Consider the following 27,729-nt stretch of genomic DNA (forward strand, 5'->3'; position numbering starts at 1 on the left):
CTCCATTTCAAAGGGAAATGGAGAGGATCCGTATCCAAACTTTGAAAAGTATACCTTTATTTATTTATTTATTTATTTATTTTGTTTGGGCAGAGTTTCAGTTATGTTGCATCACCAACGTGGTTATTTTTCGTTATTTAATTAATACTCATAAAGCTATTACCAAGGTTCACTCCTTAAAAGCTGGTGAACTTCTTATCTGCGACTGAGAGTGAGGGATAGAAGTAGGGATTTGAACTTAGGGGCGAAAGTATGAATTAAAAAAATTTTAAGTAACATAATTTATTAAAAAAAAAGTTATGGTAGACAAAATAATTGCACTTTATTACCATAAATATTTAAATCAAGAAGGAAATAATATGAACTAAAAAAGTTGAAAGTTACAATATGATATTCAAACCTTTTTTAAGAAGAATAAAAAAAGAAGAGAACTTTGGGTCTCTAAATTTTGGATAATTAGAATTAATATGCTGATTTTATCACATTGACTAGCTCACTAATATGATAAACTCATACTTTTAAATGCAACTAAAAATCACACTAATGAAGTTTTTAAAACTTTGTTCGAGGATTTTAAAAAATTTAGATATTAATAGTAAGAGTTGACAAAGTGATTCACACAAAAAATTGTGAACATGGATTCCCTGAAAGCTAACCCAACCACACACTGCCACATCCACATAGTAGCCATGCCTTATCCAGGTCGCGGCCACATCTACCCCATGATGAACCTCTGTAAGATACTTGTTTCGAAAAACAACAATATCCTCGTCACCTTCGTTGTCACAGAAGAATGGCTTGGTTTCATCGGCTCCGACCCAAAGCCCGACAACATTCGCTTCAGCTCCATACCCAACGTTATTCCGTCAGAGCTAGTCCGCGCCGCTAACTTTAACGCCTTCATCGAAGCTACCAGGACAAAGTTGGAAGCTCCATTTGTGCAGCTCCTTGATCGGATTGAGCTGCCGCCGGTGACAGTTATTTTAGCTGATACCACTCTTTTCTGGGCAGTTGGCGTTGGGAACCGGAGAAATATTCCGGTCGCGGCGTTTTGGCCTTCGTCGCCGTCCATGTAAATGATCCTCCAGCATTTCGATCTTTTAGTTCAAAACGGTCATTTCACTGCTGACATCTCAGGTTAGTGTAATTTCATTTTATGAACATCTCGAGTTATTGCACTAATACTCTATGCTTCGGTAGTCTTAAATGATAAGTATTAATAATAGGAAAATGTTAACCGATTGTTTTAAGAGGATTGTTTAGAAATTATTTTTTAAAAATGTTTTATGAAAAAATAATAAAATAATTAATCTTGTTGAAGTTTTTTTATATTATTTATAAAATTGGTACGAAATTTTCTTAATATAGTTGTGGGGCCCGTGGGCCTGACAGCCACCGCCCATCGCATAATAGGCCCAAGGCCAGCGCCGAGGAGGACTGACCAGTCAAGGCTAAGTCAGACAAAGCCCCTTTTTGACCCACGCTGAGGACCTCTCCGTCCTCGGCATACTAGGGATAATTTTTGGGAGGAGACAAGCCCAGAGCAAACTGTCACATTCGCACTTAATGCATTCACCTAACCCCTCTGGCCGCATTGATGGGGATATAACCCCTTAGCAGGGCAACGTTGATCAGAGTGAACCACTTGAGTACTGATAAGGCCTCTGATGGGACGGATGGCCAGAAGAGAGGCGAATGGATGATTTACAGATGGAAGAAGGGGAGGAAGATGAAGACTATATAAGAAAAGCAAGTAAAGTAAAGAAGGGGGAGAGAAAAAAGAGAAGAAAAAAGAGAAGAAAAGGGGCTCCTCGGCCACGGGCCGAGGAGCATTCTCCCCATTGCAAATCAATTCTAAGTCTTTCTTAATAAAAGAGAGTTCATGCTTGGTGAACGACGGCCAGCGTCTAAACCTTTAACCCACTCTCTACAAATTTATTGGTTGGGCTTGTTAGGCTGAAAACTCATTCATACTCAGGGTCAAATCCAAATTGAGTCCCTACAATTGGCACCGTCTGTGGGGAGGATTAGGGTGCTGGCCGGCGCACCAGGCCATTGCTCTAAGTGGTCATTGTAAAAAAAAAAAAGAAACAAAAACACAAAAAAAAAATTTTTTTTTTTTTTTTTTTTTTTTTTTTTTTGAGAAACAGAGATGAGAGTTTGAGAGGGTGTTTGGCGATAGTTTTCAAACAACACTTTTCAGTTTTTAAACAACATTTCACGCATTTTTACACACTTTTTCACCCACACGTATTTTCACAAAAATTTTTAAACAACAATTTTCAGTTTTTAAACACATGTACCAAACGGGCCCTGAACTTTGAAATTTCAGGTGAGGGAAAAGAATATGCTGAGTTAACATTGGTTTAACCAGAGTTTGAATTTGTTGAGTTAAGTTTTTGACATTTTAAATCACGTGGCACGTTTTTGGCCCTTGATAATTTTCAAACAAATCCTGTCCGTGTAATGGACACTCTCCATTTCAAAGGGAAATGGAGAGGATCCGGATCCTTAATTTTATTACTTTTCCTTTTTGGCTTTATCCATTGGCGTGGGTGTTGGTGAGACTTGGTGGGATATAATTAATTGTTTTATTGTGATTTTTTATTGTGAAATTTTTTGATTGGCAGCTGTCGCTTGTAATTGGGTTATTGGGAGCCCTGTCTCATTGTCTGTCTGTTGAGTGGGGTTGAGGTGAATGGGCACACGGCACATGGGGCCGGGTGAAGTATTTGAATTGGGGTAAGTAAATAATGTGCTAACACAACTAATAAATAATAATTTAATTAATTAATAATTAATTAAGAAAACAACTAATAAATAATTTAATTAATCAATATATTATAAAAGATAAATAAATTAAATTATGTTAGGCTAAATAATAATTAATAATTTTATAATGAATGATATAATAATATAACAAATTATAGTTTATAAAAGACAAACAAATTAATGAAACCACTAAACAACAATAATTAATAATTTTATTAATATTTCAAATGAAATTATTGTTTATTGTTTATTCTTTTACTAGAATTATGGGCCAATATTTGATAAGAAAACCACGTATTCAAAATTCATCTCTTGTGCAAGATTCATCTTCATCTCGTTGATGATGGCTTCGGATCTTTCAACTAAAAAAAAAAAATTAGGAACACCCTGAAAAAAATTCCTGGAGTTGCCACTGATCTCTGATGGTCGCATTGGGGGTGGACCTCACAAACTCCTCCTTGATTTCTAACAGACCCATCCTCTCTTCTTCAAAGCAACCTCAATGGCCATGAAGATGAACTAGAACTATCAAACCCCATAATAACCACCTCACCAAGGACCGTCCCATTGTGAATATGCAGTAATAGTAATACTCTAATTTTTTGCTAGACTAGTTTATATATTAGTTAGGAGAATCAAGTCATTGAAAGGGAAAAGACGCGTCACTCATTTATTTTAAAACTGGGGGAAACCGGTGGTTTTAAAACGGGAGGAGATCCTCTCCCTTTTTTTTTTTTTTTTATCAGTATCTCTTTTAAAAGATTTGTTATTTATTGAATCATTCATCTTATTGAAATTTTGCTAATGTAATCCAATAGTTTGTTAAAATTCAAAACAAATAACAGAAAAAAATTAAGTGGAGTTATGGTGTAGTCTATAACTAAGTTAGTTGCTAAATATTGTTCAAAATTTAATTACGTTGAGCCTAAAAATATTTAAGGTGTTCACTTTTTTTTTAAAGGAAAAAAATCATAAATTTTTTAAATTTTATATATAATAAGTTTTTAAAGTTTTAATTATTTTTACATATTAATAATTTTTTTCAAGGTGGTCCCATGCCCACCTTGAGTTCAATGTGTAGTTGCCCCCAAGTGGTTTCACTTTAAATTTTGAGAATGATGGTAGATAAAACATATGGTAGATAAAACATAAAGATAAAAAAATGTTATATTTATAACAATTTTACAATATTTTTATTATAACAAATCTTAAGAAATAGTTTATTATTAATTATTATGAGTAAAAAAATAAATTAATTGTGAATTTAATTTTTAACCGATGATAACTTACCGTCTACTATTTACTATTTATTATGAAAATGTTGATGATGCAATGCTTCTTTCAAATCTATGTAACTTACCACTAGTCTTGTATCTTCCCTGAGGGTAGCACATATATAGACTTGGTTGGTTTATGCAATTTTGGTCCCATGCAGGGGCGCACCACATCGGTATAAAAATTTTTAATATTATTATAGAAGAATAAAACTTTAATAATAAATCTACTGTAGTTAATTCATTCACTTTAAAAATCATGAGCATGAAAAATCGTGAGCATGATATAACAAATATACTTGTAGTTAATTCATTCACTTCAGTTGCGGGTCACGCACGAAATTTGGAAGTTGCTCAATAGTCTCTTCTTTTGAAGATAAAGATAGATAAAATATCATATCAAGGACTAACGTTGAAACTAAGGAGGGAATAGGATACTTCAATTAATTTTCTTGAATTGTCCTTATTATAGAATACCTTCTTTGAGCATTAGTATTAGCAAATGCTAAAGCCAAATCTAAGGAATATTTAGCATTTTTAGTCTCAAAACCAGCTGCATCAGAGGATTGCAAACAGCACTATTGCAAATTTTTGCAATAGTGCTACAGTGCAATTCTAAACATAGAATTGCACTGTTCACAGTATTGCAAAAAAAAAATATATATATATATATATTTTACTCCTTTTTATACTCGAAATTTCTCTCTCATCCCTCTCATTTTTTCTGTTCTCTTCTCTCTCTTCCTTCTCTGTTTCTCCGTCTGCTCTCTCATCTCTGAAGCTTCGTCGAAATTTCTCACCCATTTCACACGGCCTCTCTCTCATCTCTCATCGCACGACCTCTCTCTCATTGCACCGATGCTGGGTTTTGGATTTTTGAGGTTGGAGGTTGGATCAGCATGGATCGGTGAGCTGGGTTTGGATCAATGGGCTGGGATCGGTTGATGGTGAGCTCCGATGGTGGCTCCGGTGATGATTTTTTTTGAATGGGTTTGCTCCGGTGGCTCCGGTGATGATTTTTTTTTAATGTATTTGAATGGGTTTGCTCCGGTGATGATTTTTTTTTAATGGGTTTGCTCCGGTGGCTTTGGGGATATTTTTTTTGAATGGGTTTGCTCCGGTGGCTCCGGTGATGATTTTTTTTGAATGGGTTTGCTCCAGTGATGATTTTTTTTTTTTAATGGGTTTGCTCCAGTGGCTTTGGGGATATTTTTTTTGAATGGGTTGGCTCTGGTGGCTCCGGTGATTTTGAATGGGTTTGCTCTGGTGGCTTTGGGGATGATTTTTTTTTAATCGGTTTGCTCCGGTGATGATTTTTTTGATCGGTGTGTGTGTGGTGATGGGATGATTTTTTGATCAGTGTGTGTGTGGTGATGGCATGCTGTGTGTGAATGGCTGTGTGTGTGGGTTTGCTCTTTGTGGGTTTGAATGGGTTTGCTCTATGTGTCGCTATGTGTGTGTGTGTGTGTGTGAGACTGTTGAAAAACCCAGGAAAAAACGGTTGGAAATAAATAATAAAGAAAGGTTAAAAAATAATATTTTAATGAGTAAAAGAGTGAAATAGAAGTTTGGGATGTAGGAGGTATTGTAAAATTGGATGTTATAATGATAAAGTGAGGTTTTGGAATAGTAAAATAGAGTAGCATTAGCATTTTCCAATGCTAATGCTCTTAGTTATATATTATTCACACGATCTAAGAAGCTTTCATTCAATGTGTATTTACTTTGGCATAGTGTACTTTCACTTCATTCAATGTATCTTTTACTTTAGCATACTGTGTTTCATTCCCTTTAGTTGCCGGTCATGTATGAAATTTGCAAGGAAGCTTCGTGTTTTACCTTGCTTTTTGACCAGCCAGTGAATGGCAATGAGAAAACTGATATCCAGAGCCAGTGGAAATAGTGGTTTCAGTTTCCTAAACCCTGGAAAACGAACCCCGAAAAATGAACAACCAACCCGAAGAACGAACCTTGAACATCAAACCCCGAACAACGAACCTCGAAGAACGAACCCCAAAAAATGAACAACTAACCACGAGAAACGAACCCCGAAAAACGAACAACGAACTATGAACAACGAACCTCGAAGAACGAACCCCAAAAAATGAACAACTAACCATGAGAAACGAACCATGAAAAACGAACCTCGAATATCGAACCCCGAACTATGAACAACGAATCTCGAATAACTAACCCCAAAAAATGAACAATGAACAACGAACCCCGAAGAACGAACCCCAAACAACGAGCGTTATTGCTTTGCCTCGCATGAATCGTCGTGCTCGTCTGTGCTCTTCCTAGCCCTCGGGTGAGCTAAGGGTTTCAGGCAGCGCTGGCATCGACGAGGAATGTTACCAGGTTGATCTAGCCAACAGTCATATGCTTATCTCAAAGATTAAGCCATACATGTGTAAGTATGCACTAATTCAAACTGTGAAACTATGAATGGCTGATTAACATAATCACAGTTTGATTGAGGATAATCGTAGTAATTCTAGAGCTAACACGTGCAACAAACCCCGACTTCAAGAAGGGATGCATTTATTAGATAAAAGGCCAACGTGGGGGTTTGCTTGCTGCTCTGCTGATTCATGATAACTCGACGTTTTGCGCAGCCATTATGGCGCCTAAACCCTAAACCCTAAACCCTAAAACCCTAAAACCCTAAACCCTAAACCCTAAAACCCTAAAACCCTAAACCCTAAACCCGGTTGTTATGATAATAGTAGAATTTCGGGAGTGGTGACCTGAAAATCACCCGATGGGGTTTTTACCGTATAGGTTTTCCCCAATTGCAAGTAAAGTGCGTTTTATCAAAGGATTAGCTAATTACATAAAATAATGACATATGTTCTTAACAAGTGAATCACATATGTTCTAACATCAAGTTTAAAGGACTAAACTTCTTTTAAGAGGGGGAGAATGTAATACTCGAAAAAAAAAAAAAAAAATGAAAGGAGGGTTATTTAAGTAAATTTGTTTATGGGGTCAACTTTTATAATTAATTTTACTAAGGGGTTTTTTAGAAAATAAGGTTGAAAACCCTAGTTTATTTAGTCTAATTTTAAGTCAGCATATACTGATAGATGTTTTGAAAGAGAAGACTACCTAAAATACTGAAGTAGAAAAGATTTGATTGTACAATTGTGGTAAGAGTCTAAAAATCTCTTCCTGTCAAATCTAAACTTTATTTAGAATTAGAGTATATTTTATGTTGGTATTTTTGGCCAACAGCAGAATTATCAAAAAAATTTCTATGGGTTTTACGATGTGAGTGTAAACAGAGAAAGGTTGGAATTGGGCGATAAAATCCCTTTATCACTGCACGTCTTTCTCTGTAATATCTTAAATTTTGGTGCTTTGTTGGGCATGGAGTTGCTTTGGGTGCATATTACTCTTTTGTGAATATTTATTATAAGAAATAGTGGACTATTGGTTAAACCACCATTAGACCAATAGCCTTTTAGACTTTAGAGTCTATGGAGATAAGAGACAAAGGCTTTTTGGTTAGAGATTTTACTCAACTTTACAGAGCATTCAGACCTAATGAATGCTTTGACTTTTTAGCCTAAATAATCATGTGAGGAGAGTCTCATATCACACAATGCTTGGGAATTTTTGCGTGAAACAAATAGAGTTAATACAATTGATAGAATGTGGAATATAGCTATAGAGAAACCGTAGGAGAGTTAATGGTGAGAAATTATTGGGTACTTTAGAAGTTTCTCTTCTGGTCAAGTAACTTGCAAGTTATTCTTATTATTTGATTATTGAGTAAATTGTGCTAATAAATTGTTGGGTGAGATCTAAGGATTTTAGAGAAAGTGTTAGAGAGAAGTTCTTTGTGGTGAGCTAGCTGAGGTAAGTAACATTATCCTAATTGGTTTTATTTTGCGTAATTTAACTACTGAAAATTGTTTACAGTTGTTACAATTTTATTTCTATTGTATTACTGATTTTAAGTAAAGAATTATCACAAATATATTTGATCACTGAATATATGATGTGTTTTATATAATTGTTTTTGGTTATACTGATTCAAAGTAAAGAATAAAGAATTTTCACAAATATATATGAGCATTGAATATAAGATTTATTGTATTTAATTGTTTTTTTTTTTTAGCTATATTGATTTAAAGTAAAGAATATAGAAATATCACAAATATATTTGAGATTGAATATATGATTATATATATATATATATGTATTTGAATAAGATATATTTTTATGGACAATTTGACAATGAATTGATTCTAATACCCAAACTAATGGGGGTTATTCATTCGTACTCTGATACCCAGCCAATTGGGGTTATTCATTGGTACTCTGACGCCCAGTCACGGGGATATATGAAAGTAAAGTATTTTTGAATTTGTGTGTTTAAATTTTTGTGTGTGAAAAGAAATAGAATGAGAAAATTACAAAAACACATAATTTGAATGACCCTAGAGGTACTATTGCAACTAAGTATACTATGACTACCATGTGTTGGGAAATCCTTACAGGGTTTTATCCTTATGGTTCCAAAAGGTCCCCTTGTGTGCTTACCTTCTTAAACACATGATTGTTGATTTTTTCTCATGGAATACACCTTGGTCAAATGGACTGAAAGGAAAAAGGTTATAAGTTGCCACCTAATTTAACTCTAAGAACAAGCTTAACCCCTAACAAAGATCTACGCACCAAATACTAATTCTGGGGGCTTAGCATATGACTAGACTTATTGACTTGTGGTGCATAAGACTAAACTTATAGAGAAAACACTACTCATGTCAACACAAAGGTTTAAAGCTTCCGCTAGACTAACAAGACTTAGGCCATTTTGTTAGTATACCATTAGTGATATTAGACCCGTTAGTACACTAGATTTTCCATATTCTAACTTAACTAACTTACCTCTCAAAAATAAAAAATTTCTTAGTGCGTGACTAGACTTATTGACATGTGGTGCATAAGATGTTGGGCTTTTTTAAGCTTCACATCAACTGAAATTAAGAGCGGTAAGTTCCAACTTGAGAATGACTTTGCAAATTTACCTTTCTCAAAAATAAATAATAATAATAATAATAAAAAGGGAGAAGAAGGACTTTGCTAAAGATGACTTTTGTCAATTAAAATCCCTGAGTGTAAGTTTCTATTGTACGATAGAAAAATCTCAAATTTTCATTCTTCCAAAATTGAGACGAATTGGAAGAAGTAAAATTAAGTTTAATAAAATTTTCACTGAAACTCCCAAAATATCCCTATATATTCAGTAATTTATTTTAAAATAGGGGTCTCATAATAATATTATAATAAAATAATTTTATTCATTTCCCTTTATGCTACTCTCAAACAATGTTACTTTCCTTCTATTCTTTTTAACTATTTTATTTTAAAATATCCAAACAAGATTATTTAATTTCATTCCATTACTTAAATACAACAATTTTCAAACTTGGACCATTCAAAGAACCAAAAAAGGGAGAGGTTAAAGGCTTTTAAGTTCAGAACAATGTTCAACCGAGGTCGAACTGTGTTTCCGTCAAAATTAATTTAATAGTAATAAAATGCAAATGAAGGTTGTAGGGACTCAACTTGGATTAACCCTGAGTAATGGGTTTTTAGCCCAATAAGCCCAAACAATAAATTTATAGAGGGTGGGTTGACAGGTTTAGGTGCTGGCCGTCGATCACCATGCACGAACTTTTCTTATAAAAAATGCTAAGTGTTTCCTTACAAATAGGAGAATGCTCCTCGGCCTGTGGCCGAGGAGGCCTTAATGTTCTCTCCTCTTTTCTCTTTTCCTTCCCCCCCCCCTCTTTTTGCTTTACTAGCTTTTCTTTTATAGTTTTCATCTTCCTATCTCTTGCCTCCATCTGTTGATCGTCTATTTGCTTTTCTTCTGGTCGTCCGTCTCATCAAAGGCCCTATCGGTACTCAAGTAGCTCACTCTAATCAACGTTATCCTGCCAAGGGGTTGCCTCCCCATTAATGCGGCCAGGGGGGTTAGTTGAGTGCATTAAATGCGAGAGTGACAGCTTACCTTGGGGTTAGCCTCTCCCCAAAATCACCTTTGTCAAGCCGAGGACAAGGCATCCTCGGCGAGGCTTTAGGAAAATAGGCTCTATCCCTCTCTCTCAAAAATAGCTTGTGCTCCTCGGCATGGGCCTTGGGCCTGCTATATGACAGGCCGAGGCTATCAGGCCTATGGGCCCCACAATAGCCCCTCAAAACTCTGCTGCACGTTCTCTTGAACGGGGAGGAGGGTTTTGATACATGCGGGTCCACTGGACGAATTGTCCCACTTCAGTTTATACTGATGCTGGCGGCTTCTTGACTGCCCGATGCGCGTTTTTAGCGTTTCGAGATTTAATGGGTGCCCACATTAAATTTTGGCGGCACCACGTTTCCCACTTTCAACGGCATGACCTTCTGCTTTTATGAGCAAGCGGTTTCATTTGGGGAAATTAAGGAAGAGTACAAATACCTGTTTGAATCGCCTGGTTTCATCATTTTCGCGCTTGTAATTATTGATGCATATAGTTTGAATCTGGTTCGACTGGCATACTATCTGAAGGGTATCGTCATACTTCTGTAAGTCTTCTTTTTCTAGTGACCCCAAATTTCCTTGATTTCATTCTTCCTTTTCTCTTTTAGAGCTTTTAGTTGTCTTTGGGGAATGGGTAAGTTTAAGAAGTTGGTCGAGTCCGATGAGATGATGAACAAATTCATTGTTGACTATGGAATACCCAATAATGTGAATTTGAAGTACTGCGAAGAAGGAGAGTGGTACCTTAGGAGGAGAGAAGGGGAGGTCGTGATCCCAATAAAACATTTATTAATATGACAAACCATTTTTTCATAAGAATAATAACTATCTTAGTAATATATATATATATATATATAAAATAATAACTATCAAAAAAAATTATTTTAAACTAAACTAAATCATGAATTTAGTTTAATATATATTGAAGTAATAAAATTATTTTAAATACAATCAAATATGGATGAGATTTTTGCTTTATGAGAAAAAAAAAATACATCAATTAAAAATGAATTCATAGGGAAAATTTTTTTAAAAATATTATGGATTTATAGACCATTGAAATAAAATGCTCTACTAGAAAATTTAGAAGTCATAACTTTCAAATAAACAATACACACAAAAATCAAGCCGTCCTCATATTTTAGCCGGATGTGTGACATAAATAAAGGCCACAAGTTACACATTCAACTAGAAATTGGGAAGAAATTAGAGCATTCAATTGAAGGAAATGCTTTCTCAACTTGACATAATGTTTTGACCACAATCACTTTGATTTTCGTAACTTCTAGCATTCATGTAACTCAAGCAAAACATCAAAGCAACTCAAAGAAATAACGTGTCACCCAATTGAAGATTTTGATTGATGCATTGTTTTTTTGCTTATCAACAAAAGATGAGGAGCGTGTAGAGTACATTCCTGGAATTTCTTCCACGCGGCGAGTGGATATTCCTTTTGATGGTAGAAACCAAGAAATGACGTACTGGTTACTTGAAATTTTTTCGTGGGTAAGCAAAGCACAGTACCTCTTATTCACTTCTATCTATGAGCTGGAATCCAAAGCAATCGATGTCCTAAAAGAAAAATTTTCATTCCCTGTATATGCTATGGGCCCGACCATACATGACTTGGACCTTGGAGAAAATACAAATCTTAGTGACAACAATTATCTACATTGGCTAGATTGTCAACCTAGAAGTTCTGTTCTATATATTTCAATGGGAAGCTTTCTTTCAATTTCTTGTGCCCAAATGGATGAAATTGTAGCTGGTTTGCGTGATAGTGGTGTCAGATTCTTATGGGTGGCACGTGATGAGACTTGCAAGTTAAAAGAGGTTTGTGGTCATATGGGGTTAATAGTGCCTTGGTGCGACCAATTGAGAGTCTTATCTCATTCTTCCATTGGAGGATTTTTGTCACACTGTGGTTGGAATTCCACTCGAGAAGGTATGTTCTATGGTCTTCCTTTTCTAACCTTCCCCATAGCATTTGATCAATTCTTTAATAGTAAGCTAATTGTGGAGGATTGGAAAATTGGGTGGAGGATGAAGCAAAATGTCAAAGCGGACAATTTGGTGACAAGAGTGGAAATTGCAAAGTTAGTGCAGAAATTTATGGATTTGGAGAGTGATGAAGTGAAAGAAATTAGGACAAAAGCAGGTGAAGTTAAGCAAATATGTCAACATTCAATTGCTAAAGGTGGATCAGCTGAGACAAGCATTAGTGCCTTCATTAAGAACCTTTTAGATTGCCATGGTTATTGAGTAAATGTAAACATTTTGTTCTTTGGTGGCACCGCTACATAAAAGTTAATGGCCATTTGTCTTTGAGAATTCCATGTTGATCTTAAATTTGGTTATGAGATTACCTGATAATCAACATGATTTTAGTGAAATCCTTTTTTGTGGTGAAGCATATTTGAGAGTTTAGCCCAAAACTCAACGCTGGGCGGAAACTAACGGCTACCAATTAATTGTGCATGTTCCCACCCCAAATTTTGAGAGAATTATTCTCGGCAAGACCCTCAATTTGATTTTAATACGGTCAAAATATCCATTAAAAAAAAAAAAAAGAGCACTATAAGTTATCATGTTTTTAATAATGACTCAGCACTATAAGTTATCTTTTTTTTTTTTCCTTCTTTTTTTGATTGAGAAGGAGCACGGTAAGTTATCTAGTAGTTAATCTATATATAAAAAAGGGTCCAACGGTAAACAGGTTGGAGAAGTCCAAACAGCCATTGCATTCCATCTTCTAACAATAAATCCATGCAAGAGACAAATTCAATAGTGACGAATAAATCATATCCATCAATGGATAAACAGTAATACATTAGGAGTTGTATCACCTTTATAAAAAACCTAAGTTCGAGTTTTTGCATAAATATTTCCTAGATTAGCTGAATTTTAACAACTCTTTTTAGAATAATAACAACAACAACAATAATAATAATAGTGCAGTGGACGTCTCACTATCTTGCGGAATATTTAGCGACGACCGAGTCCCCGAGATTCACAAGCCCAGAAACTCCGATACCTCACTGGATACCTCCGATGGGGTTGAAGTACAAAGTTAATGTGGATGGAGCGGTGTTTAAAATGCAGAAGACAGCAGGTGTAGGAGTGGTGATTCGTGACTCTAATGGTTTGGTTGTAGCAGCTTTGAGTAGAAAAATTAACTCACCGTTGGGAGCACTGGAGGTGGAGGCGAAGGCTGTTGAAGCTGGAATTTGTTTTGCAAAGGATGTTGGGATTGCTGAATTTACTGTGGAAGGGGACTCCTTGGTGGTGTATAATTCCTTGAGTGGTCAATCTGATCCTCCTTCCTCTGTGGCAAATGTTATTTCGGGTATAATGGGGTTGTATGGGGTTGGTTCACAAATTGATTTTTCACATATTAGACGTGACGGAAATAGGCCAGCTCATTTGTTAGCAAAATATGCGTCAAATCTTGACGACTATATGACTTGGATGGAAGAGAATCCTTGTTTTTTAGAGCAAGCTCTTCTATATGATGTATCTTGTGTTTCATGATTTTAATAAAGTTTGAAGTCTTCCTATCAAAAAATTAAAAAAAATAATAATAATAATAAGGGTAAATTGCAAATTGTATCCCTAAAGTTTGCAGGTGTTTGGATTTTACAACCTATAATTTCAAACTTTGGACTTTACCCCTTGAAGTTTGAGGTATTTAGATTTTACATCCTGATGTTTCAAAATTTGGATTTTATCCCCTAAAGTTAGGGAGTGTTTGGATTTTATACTCTCAAATTCCAAAATTTTATGATGTAAAATCAAAACACTCCTAAATTTTAAGAAGTAAAATCTTAATCGCCTCTAAAATATATGGGATAAAATCCAAATTGTGATAATCTTGATTATCAGGGTATAATCAAGGTTTTCAAACTCGGACCGTTCATTGAACCGTAAAAGGGAGAGATTCAAAGTTTTTAAAGTCGAACCGAGATTGAACCAGGGTTGAACCGTGATGACGTCATAATTAATTTAATAATTATTTAAATATAAATAAATATATTAAATTAGTATAAATAGAAAAATTAAATTAAATAACCTAATTAAATATAGAAATCTATCTTTCAAATGTATTTTTTCATATCATAATTTTCACAGGACAAATAAGAAATATCATATCCTAAGCACACATAGATATAATATTTTTTTTATATGTTGATTAGTTAAACTCGTGATAGTAATAAAATAAAATATTATAAGTACTTTTAATTAATATTTATAATTTTTTTATACCTAAAAAATTTAGTGTTACAAAATATGTCATAATTTTTTTTGTCACAATTATGATATAGCATAGTTTGCATGGTCTTTTCTATAAAAAATAAAAATAAAATTTGAATGGTCAAAACTCAACAACTCCGTTATTTGGCTATCTTGTGCACTGGGCAATAATATCCATAGTGTACCATACCTGCTGAATGAGTACCAAAAGCTGATGGCATCTCGGATTTAATTTTTTATATCGGTGTCCTTTTCTTAGCTACGTTGTTGTAGCTGTAGTCTATGGCCGGAGTTAACTTTTTATATAGGTGGCTTTTTTCCTTAGCTACGTTTGTAGCTTCAGTCTATGGCCAACTTTTTGTGGCTGGCCAACTTTCTGACTGTTTTAAAGGATCCGGTTAAGTCACGTTAAACTTTCTATTTTTAAAAATATTTTTTTGAGAATTAAAAAAATTGTAACTAATTTATCAATTTTTGAAAATTTTTTTTTGAAAAGTGAAAATTAATGTGTGTCCTAAAGGCATACATTAGTAAAATTCTTAATTTAAAAATTAAAAGTTGTCTTCTTTCCCAATGCAAGTCACCTAAAGGGGCTTTGGAAATATAAAAAAAGAATTCAAAAGAAGCAAAAACAGAGAGAAGGGGGAGAAACTCAAAAACCACAGCAATTGAGACGGAAAGAAGAAAGAGAAGAATGAGAAAAAGAAGAAAGAAGAAGAAATAGAAGCAGAAGATGAAGTTGAAGGCTGTGATTGGCGATATGTATTGCGTTGCTAACTTATTACTTCTACTTCGCACAACCCTTACTTTGTCATCTTCTTCTTCTCAGTTTGTTTTTTTTCCCTCACAAATCTTTGGGTTCTAGATCTGAAAAAAGTTTCCATGCAGGCATCTTTAATTTCAGCCGGTATTTGTTGAAAAAGAAAAAAGAAATCGCGAGAACCGTTCATGGTTCTCAGAACCGTGAAGTCCGACCGCGATTCGCACGAATCCCTGTTTTTTTTTATAGAACGGTTCTTGAGGCTAAAAGAACCGCAAAAATATACAGTTCAAGGTTTTTCTGGTCGGACCATACGGTCCGGTCCGGGTTTCAAAACCTTTGGTATAAATTATAATCAACCTTCATTAGAATCTTTTTGAGAAATAAATTAATTGCTAAACACACATACATATACTTTAATTACACCCTCTCACCAAGCTCAAACACATACTTCAGGGACTGAGGTATCATTGGACTAATGGGGGCAATTGCCCCCCCCCCCCCATTTTTTAAAAAAATATTATTATATATATGTATACTAATTTTAGCAATTTTTTTTATAAAATTACATTTTTTTCCCCTTAAACAATATCATTGATTTTTTTAAACATAATGTTATACTCACAAACTTTTTTACAACATTTTTATACTCTGTTTTGTAACAAATTCTTATTAGTTTGCATAATGAGCCCACACTCTCATCAGTTTTTCACCTACTAGTAACCACTTATCATATCAATAATTTATATTAAAAAAAATCTAGTAAAACTAAAAAATAGCTCAACAACAAAAATTACCAATAGTCAAACTAAAAAAGAAAAAAAAAAAAAAAAAAAGCTCAACCAACCAATTTTATCCAAAATAAATAACTCGCCCTTTAAAAAATTCTAAACAAAAATAATTTTTTTCTTATCCCAAAAAAAAAAAAAAAATCTCAACAGCTAAGCCTAAGTAGTAGCAAAGTTAAAAGTTGAAACTATTGCACATAGCCAACAATAAAACCGCCCCCTAACTCAAAGTTTTGTCTCAATCCCTGCATACTTTATACCTTTATTAAAATCTTGGTACATCATTTTTTCTTTAAAATATATAATTTTATACAAACATAATTATAATAAATGCCTAATACTAGAATATATGGTTCTATATACAAAAATAATTATATTAAATGCCTACTAATAACTACCCTGACATAATTTTCATAATTAGACAATATATATATATATATATCCTTTGCAATAGTAACTTGTGGTCTAGGTTTGGTGATTTGGTCGAACTGAGAAAGGTAATAGAATGAGTAGCTCCTACTTTATGAGATCTTTCGATCAAATCAGTAGGGACGCAAATCATGCTGCCTATGATATGGCGAGGCATTTCCAATTTGGACAAGAAGATCAAATTTGGATAGAAGACACCTCCTATGTATTGTAGATCATGTCAACTGTGAAAAGCTCGATACAAGCTCTCCATGGGCCTTTTATTGTGTAATATTGATCTTGCTTGAGAGTTAATAAAAGAATGAAATGGGTGAATCATAAAGAAATAAAATAGAATAAATCGTATTTTAAGTAGTGGAAAGAAAAAGAAAATAAAGAAATGGAAAAGAATCAAATAATGGATGTTTAAAAATAAATGAATGAAATGTAACATTGTTTGGAAACATTAAAGGAATGAAGTGAAATCATTTTATAAAAACATTGTACCTTTTTTTTTTTAAAAAAAAGAGGGGGCTAAATATATAAAGTTATTCAGGGAGTTTGAGTTAAAATTTCATTAAATTTAATTCTACATTCTTCGATTTTTAACAATTTTGGAGGAAATAAAAATTTTAGGTTTTAAGAGAAAATGGAAAAATGAGCGTTTCATCCTATTACTATCCACTCCATTCTCTCACTTAAATTTTCAAACAAGGGAATGATTTTTCTATTCATTCTATTAAAACTCCCAAATAAATGAATAAAATGATTTTTTTTTTTTTTTTTATACAAGATAGAATTTCTACTCTATCATAATCTAAATGTATATGTGTGTGAAACTCTCTCTTGGAGACTTGAACCCCGGCTCTTGCCCTCCACACCCCACAAGCACTTATACTTGTAGAGTGACCATCGCACTAAGGGTGTGCGGTAGTTAAAAAGAATATTCTAAAATGATTATCTTCACCCCATTTCTTTCAATTTTTTTCATAATTAAAAAAAAAAAATCATATTACATTAAATTTTCCCATTCTATCACATTAATACAAGAGTATATAGTTTATGAATGTATGAATTTATTTTGCTATTTGGCTAACTCTATTTATTATAAGGAGAAAGTTCGACTATTTACTGCATTTAATATCTTTTTATTGGATGTGAATTTTTGACAAAATCCATCAATGGATTACATTTTCTTCCTGTGTCCGGCATTTATGCTTACAAAATTTTTAGAAAATTAAAAATCAATAGTTATGTTATGAATCAAATGTTTAAATTTTAAAATTTTGTAGTCTGAAAGTATACATAAAAAATAAGTTTAATGGATCAAATAGTAGATAACATTCGCTTGCTACAAAATTTGACATTTGTATTAAAAAAATTAAGAACAAATAATAGTCATGTTAATTTTTTTAATAAGAGTTATAACTATTGACTACAACAAAGTTTGTTGACAAATTTTGTCAAAATTATAATAAGATTGAAATAAAAGGTAAGAAACTGATTTTAGTAAAAATGCAGTGTACAAACGACCTCCATTTTGTTCACATTGATTTTTCAAGTCCATGGATTTAGCAATTTCTTCATAAACGCCTTTGACTTTTGTGGGTACCTAGGCATGCTTAGAACGTCCTAGGCATGCATGCAACCACCCAGGCCGTCCTCAGACGGTTTTTGCAACGTCCTAGGCATGCTTGGAAACATCCTCGGACGGTGTCCTAGGAGTTCCACATCGAAGGAAAACATCCCCACTTGCTGCCTTATAAGCTTTGAAGCGAAGAAAGTAGTGTACCATTAGTTTATAGTTATTCAAATAATTATAAACTAATGGTACACTACTTCCGCTTCAAAGCTTATAAGGCAGCAAGTGGGAGGGTTTTCCTTCGATGTGGGACTCCTAGGATACTGTCCGAGCACGTTTCCAAGCATGCCTAGGACGTTGCCAAGCATGCCTAGGATGTTGCCATGCATGCCTAGGACGTTGCAAAAACCGTCCGAGGACTGCCTAGGTGATTGCATGCATGCTTAGGACGTCCCGAGCATGCCTAGGTACCCACAACTTTTGTTTGTTAGATTTTTTTGGGAAAATTATGTATTTGATCCCTAACATTTACACTATACGTCAATTTGGTCCCTAAACATTTTGGTATTGTATCAAAATAGTCCCCGCAGTTAAGTAATAGATGAAAAATGCTTACATGGCTAATGGCAAACAAAAAAAAATATATATATATATATATATACATTTTTTTTATGCCACATTAGATTAAACATGTACTACCTTTGGAATGAAATTAAAAAAAAAAAAAAAAAAAAAAAAAAAAAAATTAAAAAAAAAAAGAAAAAAAAAAGAAAAAAAAAAGAACCCATTACAATAAACATAGAAGCAATTTTGAGATTAATTTTTACAAATCCATTTGTTTCCTCCCTTTGTCTCCAAATGGAAAGGTGTTTCCCTCGGCTACAAGAACCATCGGGTTCCTAGCAAAGCTACTACAATGTCCTTTTCCCAATCTTGAACCAACAAACCAGTTATTCATATTGAGAAATACGCTTAAAACAAGAGTTAGACCACAAAAAGAAACAAGGAAAACAAAAAAAGGATTTAATATAAGGTTTTTGCAAAGGAGCATCTATTCTTGAAAAGTTGAAACGAATATACCTACTTGTGTCCAAAAGGGAACAAGAATTTGGAGAAATAAAAGAGAAAGGTGTGAGTGTGAAAAGTGGAAATTATAAATTTGAGATATAGGGTCCGTTTGGTTCCAATAAAATATTTTCTGAAAAATACCTATTTTTCGGAAATGCTATTTTCCGGAAAAGGAAAATATTTTCAAGTGTTTGGTTGTATTATGAAAATTGTTGTGAAAAATATTTTCATGTGTTTGGTTCTATTAGGAAAATGTTATTTTCTGGCAACAACAACAACAACAACAAAAAATTGATTTCGGCGACAACAACAACAAATTGATTCCAGCAACAACAATAACAACAATCAAACTTTAAAAAACAAAATTGAGATGGGTCTAGGTCTGGGTCTCGGCGATGGGTCGACGACGACATCTGGGTCGAAGGTCTGGGTCGTCGAAGGTGTGGGTCGAAGGTCTGGGTCGTCGGTCGAAGGTCGAAGACGATGGATCGAACGTCTGGGTCGAACGCCTGGGTCTGGGTCAAATGGTTTGGGCTTTGGGTTCGTGAATCTCCAGCTCTGGTTCGAAGATTGGTGGGTCGTGGCGATCGTGAAGATGGGTTCGCCGGCGAACTCGCACCGGCAAGCTGGGCTCTCTCTCTTCGATCTGGGCTCTCCGTTTCTTCCTTCCTCTCTCTCTCTCTCTCTCTCTCTCTCTCTCTCTCTCTCTTCGTGCTCTGTTTCTCTTTTCTGGAAAATTGGATTTGAAGTGAAAATGGAAGGGGAATTGATTTTCAGCCTTGACCATTGGTCAACGGAAATTAATTTCCAGAAAATTGATTTTCTGTGCACAACCAAACACCCATAAATACTGAAAAGCATTTCCGAAAATGCTTTTCACCCGATTCAAACGCAACCATAGATGCAATGATTGAATAAAAACTCTACAAGTTCTAGGAAGTGAGCCCCAAACCACTCCTTTGCTCTCCAAACTCACAATCGACAGAGAGAGGAAATAGATGGGTTGCAAAAATCAATCTCAAAATTGCTTCTACTTTCGTGTATTGTGTGATGGGTTACTTATTTTCTGTTTGGTTATCTAGAAAATAGTTGATGAGTGGAGCTGAGAAAATAGTTTATGCTCTTCTTTAGTTTAATGCAATCTCACATGTGCAAATTTTAATTTGTTATATTTTTTTTAATCTAATGTAGCAATACAGATGTTTGTTAACGTGGCAAAAACTATTTGTCACGTCAATATTTTTCGTCTAAAGAATGATAGTAAGGACTATATTAATATAACATTTAAAATGTTAAAGTCTAAATTAAGATGTGAGGTAAAGATTTAAAGAACATTACCAACTTTGTAATTTACCCCTTTTTCTTTGGTGGGCAGTACTCGTAAACTACTAGAAGTTGTCCAGGCGGTTTGTTTCACCTGCACGTAATGACTAATAAGTAATAACCACTAAAACCACTTCTTATTGGGCCCAAATTTCGGCCGTGACAGTCCATTCTCCATCTTGTGCGGACTGCCTCCTCACCCCATTGTCCGAATAATTGACAATATTTGTAAATCTTATTCTTTATCCCCCATTACACAAACCAAAATCAATTTTTTTAATAGAAGAAAACCAAAAAAGTAATAAGAACAACCGGTAATTGTTTGTAAAAATATTTGTAATTATAGGATTACTCACAAAGTACTTTCTAGTTTCTCCAAAGAAAAAAAGAAAAAGAAAAAATCAGCAATGAATATTTGATTCATAAATTGACCAAAAAAACCCTAAATCTCTTCCAAATCTTTGGAACCCTAATTTCTGCTTTGTCAGAGCGTCAGCTAAAATTTCCTTCCATCCTCTTCACGCAATAAATTCAAACCCCATCACAACATGTCAACAACAAATACGACAACCCTATATGTCATTGGGGATTAGCTGTGCTTTATGGCAGTAAAGCTAGAACTAAAATCCCCAATTCCTTCAATCCAAAACCCTAACTTCCAAAACTCTCAAATCGAATCCGCCCCAAACCCACCACAAAATTCAATCTTTTCAAATACCCATTACACCTTTGATCCCAATTCCACTATCTCTTCCTCTCTAAACCCATCTTAATGGCCACAGACGCCACCGCCAAGTTCAAAAACCCGGAATTTCTTCCGGTTCCACAGCCCCCAGATTTCCGCCCAGAGCTCAATGTTTCAACCCACGATGGCCTCCACTATTGGCAGTTCATGATTGCTGGTTCAATCGCTGGTTCGGTTGAGCACATGGCCATGTTCCCGGTTGACACAGTTAAGACCCATATGCAGGCTCTCGGGTCGTGCCCGATTAAGTCGGTCGGTGTTCGACAAGCCCTTCAGTCGATTTTGAAGTCAGAAGGCATTGCTGGGCTCTATAGAGGCATTGGTGCAATGGGTCTTGGTGCAGGACCAGCCCACGCAGTGTATTTCTCGGTTTACGAGATATGTAAGAAGTATTTCTCCGGTGGGAACCCGAATAACTCGGCTGCACACGCCGTCTCCGGCGTGTGCGCCACTGTTGCCAGCGATGCCGTGTTTACGCCCATGGATATGGTGAAGCAGAGACTGCAATTGAGTAATAGTCCATATAAGGGGGTGTGGGATTGTGTGAAGAGGGTGTTGAGTGAGGAAGGTTTTGGAGCATTCTACGCATCATATAGGACCACGGTGTTGATGAATGCGCCGTTTACTGCAGTGCATTTTGCCACATACGAGGCTGCAAAGAAGGCTTTAATGNATTGACCAAAAAAACCCTAAATCTCTTCCAAATCTTTGGAACCCTAATTTCTGCTTTGTCAGAGCGTCAGCTAAAATTTCCTTCCATCCTCTTCACGCAATAAATTCAAACCCCATCACAACATGTCAACAACAAATACGACAACCCTATATGTCATTGGGGATTAGCTGTGCTTTATGGCAGTAAAGCTAGAACTAAAATCCCCAATTCCTTCAATCCAAAACCCTAACTTCCAAAACTCTCAAATCGAATCCGCCCCAAACCCACCACAAAATTCAATCTTTTCAAATACCCATTACACCTTTGATCCCAATTCCACTATCTCTTCCTCTCTAAACCCATCTTAATGGCCACAGACGCCACCGCCAAGTTCAAAAACCCGGAATTTCTTCCGGTTCCACAGCCCCCAGATTTCCGCCCAGAGCTCAATGTTTCAACCCACGATGGCCTCCACTATTGGCAGTTCATGATTGCTGGTTCAATCGCTGGTTCGGTTGAGCACATGGCCATGTTCCCGGTTGACACAGTTAAGACCCATATGCAGGCTCTCGGGTCGTGCCCGATTAAGTCGGTCGGTGTTCGACAAGCCCTTCAGTCGATTTTGAAGTCAGAAGGCATTGCTGGGCTCTATAGAGGCATTGGTGCAATGGGTCTTGGTGCAGGACCAGCCCACGCAGTGTATTTCTCGGTTTACGAGATATGTAAGAAGTATTTCTCCGGTGGAAACCCGAATAACTCGGCTGCACACGCCGTCTCCGGCGTGTGCGCCACTGTTGCCAGCGATGCCGTGTTTACGCCCATGGATATGGTGAAGCAGAGACTGCAATTGAGTAATAGTCCATATAAGGGGGTGTGGGATTGTGTGAAGAGGGTGTTGAGTGAGGAAGGTTTTGGAGCATTCTACGCATCATATAGGACCACGGTGTTGATGAATGCGCCGTTTACTGCAGTGCATTTTGCCACATACGAGGCTGCAAAGAAGGCTTTAATGGAGATTTCACCGGAGAATGCAAGTGACGAGCGGTTGGTTGTTCATGCCACTGCTGGGCTGTTGCTGGGCCTTGGCTGCTGTAGTGACAACACCGCTTGATGTGGTCAAAACCCAATTGCAGTGTCAGGTATGATCAATCTTTTTGTGTAACTTTGAATAGTTCTTGTTTTGATTTTTAAGATTTGTTCATATGGGACTTATCTTAGGCTGTGCTATTGTTGAAATCAGTATGTCAATTTTAGTTGAGTTTGAATTAAGGTAGGAACCCAAGAATTAAGCAGAAGCCACATGTATTTATGCTTACTCTACTGTATACTTTAATCCTAGAAACTAACTGTAATTTGGAAAAAAGATATTGCTTGCAAATATTTACTCGTGCTACCAAAATACAAGCTAGTCATTTTAATTGATCTCCATTGAGAATACTTACAAAAAAAAAAAATTGATCTCCATTGAGAATGGAGCAGCAATCATTGCCCTGAAAGAATGGATGTATTTGAATTTCATGCATTGCAATTTTCCTTATTAATGTTTACTGCTGCAAAACCAAATTGTCTAGACTTATTATCTACTTGATTTATGTTTGGTGAAGTTTAATTTCTCAAAATGGTGGCCACAATGGAGTGGAACCTCCATAATTAACTTTGTACTTATCACTGAGCATTAGTACTAAGAAAGCATGGACACGGCAATTTGCCTGCCGTGCCCATGTTGTATGCGTACGGGACACGGCTTACTCCTTGAACACGACTGCATGCGTGGACTTGGATGGGATGCCTCAGGCAAAAATTAAATAAATAAATAAATAACTAAAGGCAAGGAAGACGATTTCATACCATCCCAAATACCGGGGTGTACCGGCTTGTTTCGGCTAGCAGATTTTAGAGCTTTTCAGCAGTGTTTGCATTTCAGGCTGGTACAAATTTAAATAGGTTTTCTTGTCAAAACTTTATACTTACACCAACTAGTCACCGTTATTGAAGTATCAGCTCGCCAGACCATCAACAGTGTTGTCATCTTCTTCATTTTAGCCACTCAGATTTCCTTTTTAGCCACTGTTTGTAGTTGCTCTTCTTCATCTGCTCTGCTTGTTTTGTTTTAAATTTTACATTGAAGTTGGGACGAGTACAGGCTGTATTTACATTCACCTCAGTTTCTCTTGGTTTCTCTGCCAAAGCCAAACAGCTTAAAAGCCTCCCATTTTATTTGATTTTCCCAAAGACCGTCCTTATCTCTTTATGCACTTTTGTATTAATTTTTTTATTATTTAGTCAATTGCTTAGATGGGCAAGTATCAACTTCAAGTGACATGTAGTTTTTAATTTACTCTATTAACAAATTACACGGGTCATAAACTATTGCTCTTAAATTGATATATTTTTACATTATATGAAAAATAAATGCTTAACAATGTATAGAAAATATAAATAAAAATATATTTTATAATTAATTAGTATATGTATCCATGCCATAACTGTGTCCTGTATTTTCAAAAATTGCCATGTCGCCATACCGTATCTGTACCTGTACCTTGCTTGTATCTGTGCAGGTGTTCTTAGATTAGTACTCTCTCCTCCTATGTGAAGAAGCATGGAACCAAAAGCCTTAGGATAGTAAAGACACACTAGACAACTGTCACAAATTTATTGATTTGCATGTAACCGAGAATAACAGAACATAAAGACAGCCAAGAGATATCCATATCCATTTGTATTATTGTAATGGGAACCTTCTTAGTTAACTGAAAGCTGGTCAATTTAATTGATACCAGGGTCATGAGGCCATAATATTTGGTCCTGTATTCTTAATGGTGCTCATGAGGCATTCATAATATTTGGTCCTGCATTCCTGCTCAATTGTATACTGTATCATTCAACAATATATAATAGGGAAAAATGAATAATTTGAAAAAGTGGTTGAAGAAAAACTACATTGGCTGTACAGGGTGTTTGCGGATGTGACAGATTTCAAAGTGGCTCAATTAGAGATGTATTTCAAACAATAATTAAAAAGGATGGATACAGAGGGCTCATGCGGGGATGGATTCCAAGGATGCTTTTTCACGCTCCTGCTGCTGCTATCTGCTGGTCCACTTATGAAGCCTCCAAAACCTTTTTTCAAGAACTAAATGGGAGCAGTAATAGTGGCATTGTTACCTGAACTAGGGCATTCATTATTTTGATGTTGCAATTTGGATACCTCCATATAGTTGACAACTAGAAGTCTGCATCACAAGAGTGATGAGCTAGCAAGACGAGGCATTTTTTCCAATGACTTGGCTGTGGTCTATATCATAAGTTGTTACAGTCAGAGTAATTGGTGAGTTGTAGAATCCATTTGCGTCATATACATTGTCAGTTTTAATAATCTTATCGATAAACTTTTTTAACTAGTTTCCTTGTCGATTAAGACCCCCCCTTAAATCATTACTGTGATTTTTTTTTTCCATTTAAATTTTGGCTTCATAATTAGTAAGGTTTAGTGAGAGCAGAAAGTTGAGGGCAGTTGTATGTTATCAGCATTTTCTTTTTAAAAGAAGTTATTGATTCATGTAACGTGTTGTATAAGCTATCACTTGTCAGATTGTTACGATCTTTATGGTAAATTTCAGATATTTTGTTTTGCCGGTTTATATGTTTACCAAAATTCCTTGATGTAATGACTATACTTTTGTCCCCATTTTTTGGTTGCTTATGGCCTCTTCCTACTTGCCATGGGAACTGGTGCTCTTCCAAATATAGTTTGAGGTGCCTTGCAAAACCTATGCCTTTTTTTGCTAGATGTATGTGGTTATTCTTCCCTTTTAAACATCTCTTTCTATTACTTTAATAGTTCAATGTGGAATTGTTAATATTTTTCACGAGTTTATTTTGCTGCAAAGTTAGTCCCTGTTAACTAAAAAATTAGAAATTCGTTAAACTCAAATTGTGTGCCTGCATTTACTTTTAGCCTTGTCCAGGTATATCCCCCTTTGAGGGCTTAGAGCCAGGTATTGGTTAGTGTATATGCTGTCTGCTCTTTTAGAGAAGTGGTACTTCAAACCAAAGAGGAATACTTGCTAGAAAGTAGAAACTGCTATTTTGCCCCTGAATATTCTTGGTCACCTAGGTATGTGTCTAGGCATTGGGTCGAGATTTGAGAAAACTTGCTGGATTGTGAATAATGTTTTATTTGCAACTTTCAATGGTATGAACTTGAGTGATCCTTTTTTCCTTTTCTGGGAGACCATTTGCGTCATATACATTGTCAGTTTTAATAATCTTATCGATAAACTTTTTTAACTAGTTTCCTTGTCGATTAAGACCCCCCCTTAAATCATTACTGTGATTTTTTTTTTCCATTTAAATTTTGGCTTCATAATTAGTAAGGTTTAGTGAGAGCAGAAAGTTGAGGGCAGTTGTATGTTATCAGCATTTTCTTTTTAAAAGAAGTTATTGATTCATGTAACGTGTTGTATAAGCTATCACTTGTCAGATTGTTACGATCTTTATGGTAAATTTCAGATATTTTGTTTTGCCGGTTTATATGTTTACCAAAATTCCTTGATGTAATGACTATACTTTTGTCCCCATTTTTTGGTTGCTTATGGCCTCTTCCTACTTGCCATGGGAACTGGTGCTCTTCCAAATATAGTTTGAGGTGCCTTGCAAAACCTATGCCTTTTTTTGCTAGATGTATGTGGTTATTCTTCCCTTTTAAACATCTCTTTCTATTACTTTAATAGTTCAATGTGGAATTGTTAATATTTTTCACGAGTTTATTTTGCTGCAAAGTTAGTCCCTGTTAACTAAAAAATTAGAAATTCGTTAAACTCAAATTGTGTGCCTGCATTTACTTTTAGCCTTGTCCAGGTATATCCCCCTTTGAGGGCTTAGAGCCAGGTATTGGTTAGTGTATATGCTGTCTGCTCTTTTAGAGAAGTGGTACTTCAAACCAAAGAGGAATACTTGCTAGAAAGTAGAAACTGCTATTTTGCCCCTGAATATTCTTGGTCACCTAGGTATGTGTCTAGGCATTGGGTCGAGATTTGAGAAAACTTGCTGGATTGTGAATAATGTTTTATTTGCAACTTTCAATGGTATGAACTTGAGTGATCCTTTTTTCCTTTTCTGGGAGAAGCTCTTTAGTTTGGAATTTGGATCGTCAATGTTTGCTTTAAAGGGTGAGCATTGGGTATGTTTGTCTGCAATAAAATTATGGGATAATTACAATTTACCCACCTGTGGTTTGACCCGATTTCTATGTGCCTACCTGTGGTTTAAAGTTTGACACTTTGCCCACTTGTGCTTGTCACCGTTACCCAGCCGTAACCCACCTCTCTACTCTCCGTTACTCTAACACCAAATAAGTAAAAAAAAACATTCCAAAACGGATCAAACTAGTTATCACTCCTAGAACTCACCCTCACTCCCAAAACTCTCAAAACTTACTCACTCCTACAACAAGCATCGTTTGAAACTCTTAATTTCATATCCAAGCCGAGGAAGCAAGTTACTAACAGTTGCTCCTTGCAACAATTTCAATTTGACTGGGTGGTTTTTGCTAATTACTCCGTGCAACAATTTCCAGATTCAACTAACTACAATTCTTTAGAAAGTCTTCAAATCACAAATATAAAGCTCATCGTGAACCGTCCGATCACCGCAACAACACGACGCCGTTTCCATTCACAGGTCAAATACAATAATTTCCCGTTTCTAGGGTTTCATTTCCAGATTCTAGATTTTTGAATTCATATCTCTTAGGTTTCGTTATTCGAATCTCACGGATCTGGAGTGGCAACGGTTTCGATTATGAGCGATTGAAATGTCTGAGAATCATAGCTCGGAGCAGGTTCTGGAAGTTTCCGGAGCTCAGAACAACAACTCTCTTGACCCGAATCCGGATCGTGCAATCCGGGCACCAGAAGAAGCTAACGGGTACGACCATGACCGAGTCAATCAGGTAATGAATTTATGATTGGTTGAAAGTGTAGCAATTTTGATTTGATGTGAGAAATGGTTTATAATTTGTGCATATTAGTGAAGAGGTTGAGAAATGATTGCAGGAACCGGCGTTATTGC

At 35.6% G+C, this 27,729-nt stretch overlaps 2 protein-coding genes, 1 long non-coding RNA gene and 1 pseudogene across 3 annotated transcripts; all 4 read left to right on the top strand.

Moving 5' to 3' along the window:
- Window positions 1-610: 610 nt before the first annotated feature.
- LOC112000465 (UDP-glycosyltransferase 87A2-like) lies at window positions 611-12,551 on the top strand. Its single transcript, XM_065780595.1, has 2 exons — window positions 611-1,137; window positions 11,471-12,551. Exons 1-2 carry the CDS (start codon window positions 1,077-1,079, stop codon window positions 12,337-12,339), a joined length of 930 nt encoding a protein of 309 aa, XP_065636667.1. The 5' UTR covers window positions 611-1,076; the 3' UTR covers window positions 12,340-12,551.
- A 7,960-nt stretch (window positions 12,552-20,511) lies between these two features.
- LOC136070541 (uncharacterized) lies at window positions 20,512-21,899 on the top strand (annotated as a pseudogene).
- Window positions 21,900-22,021: 122 nt separating this feature from the next.
- Window positions 22,022-25,298, top strand: LOC112000477 (uncharacterized). The gene is given in 3 exon segments (XM_024032616.2): window positions 22,022-22,734; window positions 22,736-22,793; window positions 24,611-25,298. Coding segments are annotated over 3 exon segments (987 nt in total). The 3' UTR covers window positions 24,827-25,298.
- A 1,891-nt stretch (window positions 25,299-27,189) lies between these two features.
- Window positions 27,190-27,728, top strand: LOC136070535 (uncharacterized). Its single transcript, XR_010631754.1, has 3 exons — window positions 27,190-27,339; window positions 27,412-27,610; window positions 27,714-27,728. It is a non-coding gene; the product is annotated as an uncharacterized LOC136070535 (long non-coding RNA).
- The last annotated feature ends 1 nt before the right edge of the window (window position 27,729 follows it).

Source organism: Quercus suber, unplaced genomic scaffold (assembly GCF_002906115.3).
Source record: "Quercus suber isolate HL8 unplaced genomic scaffold, Cork oak 2.0 scaffold_240, whole genome shotgun sequence".
NCBI classification, from domain to species: Eukaryota; Viridiplantae; Streptophyta; class Magnoliopsida; order Fagales; family Fagaceae; genus Quercus; species Quercus suber.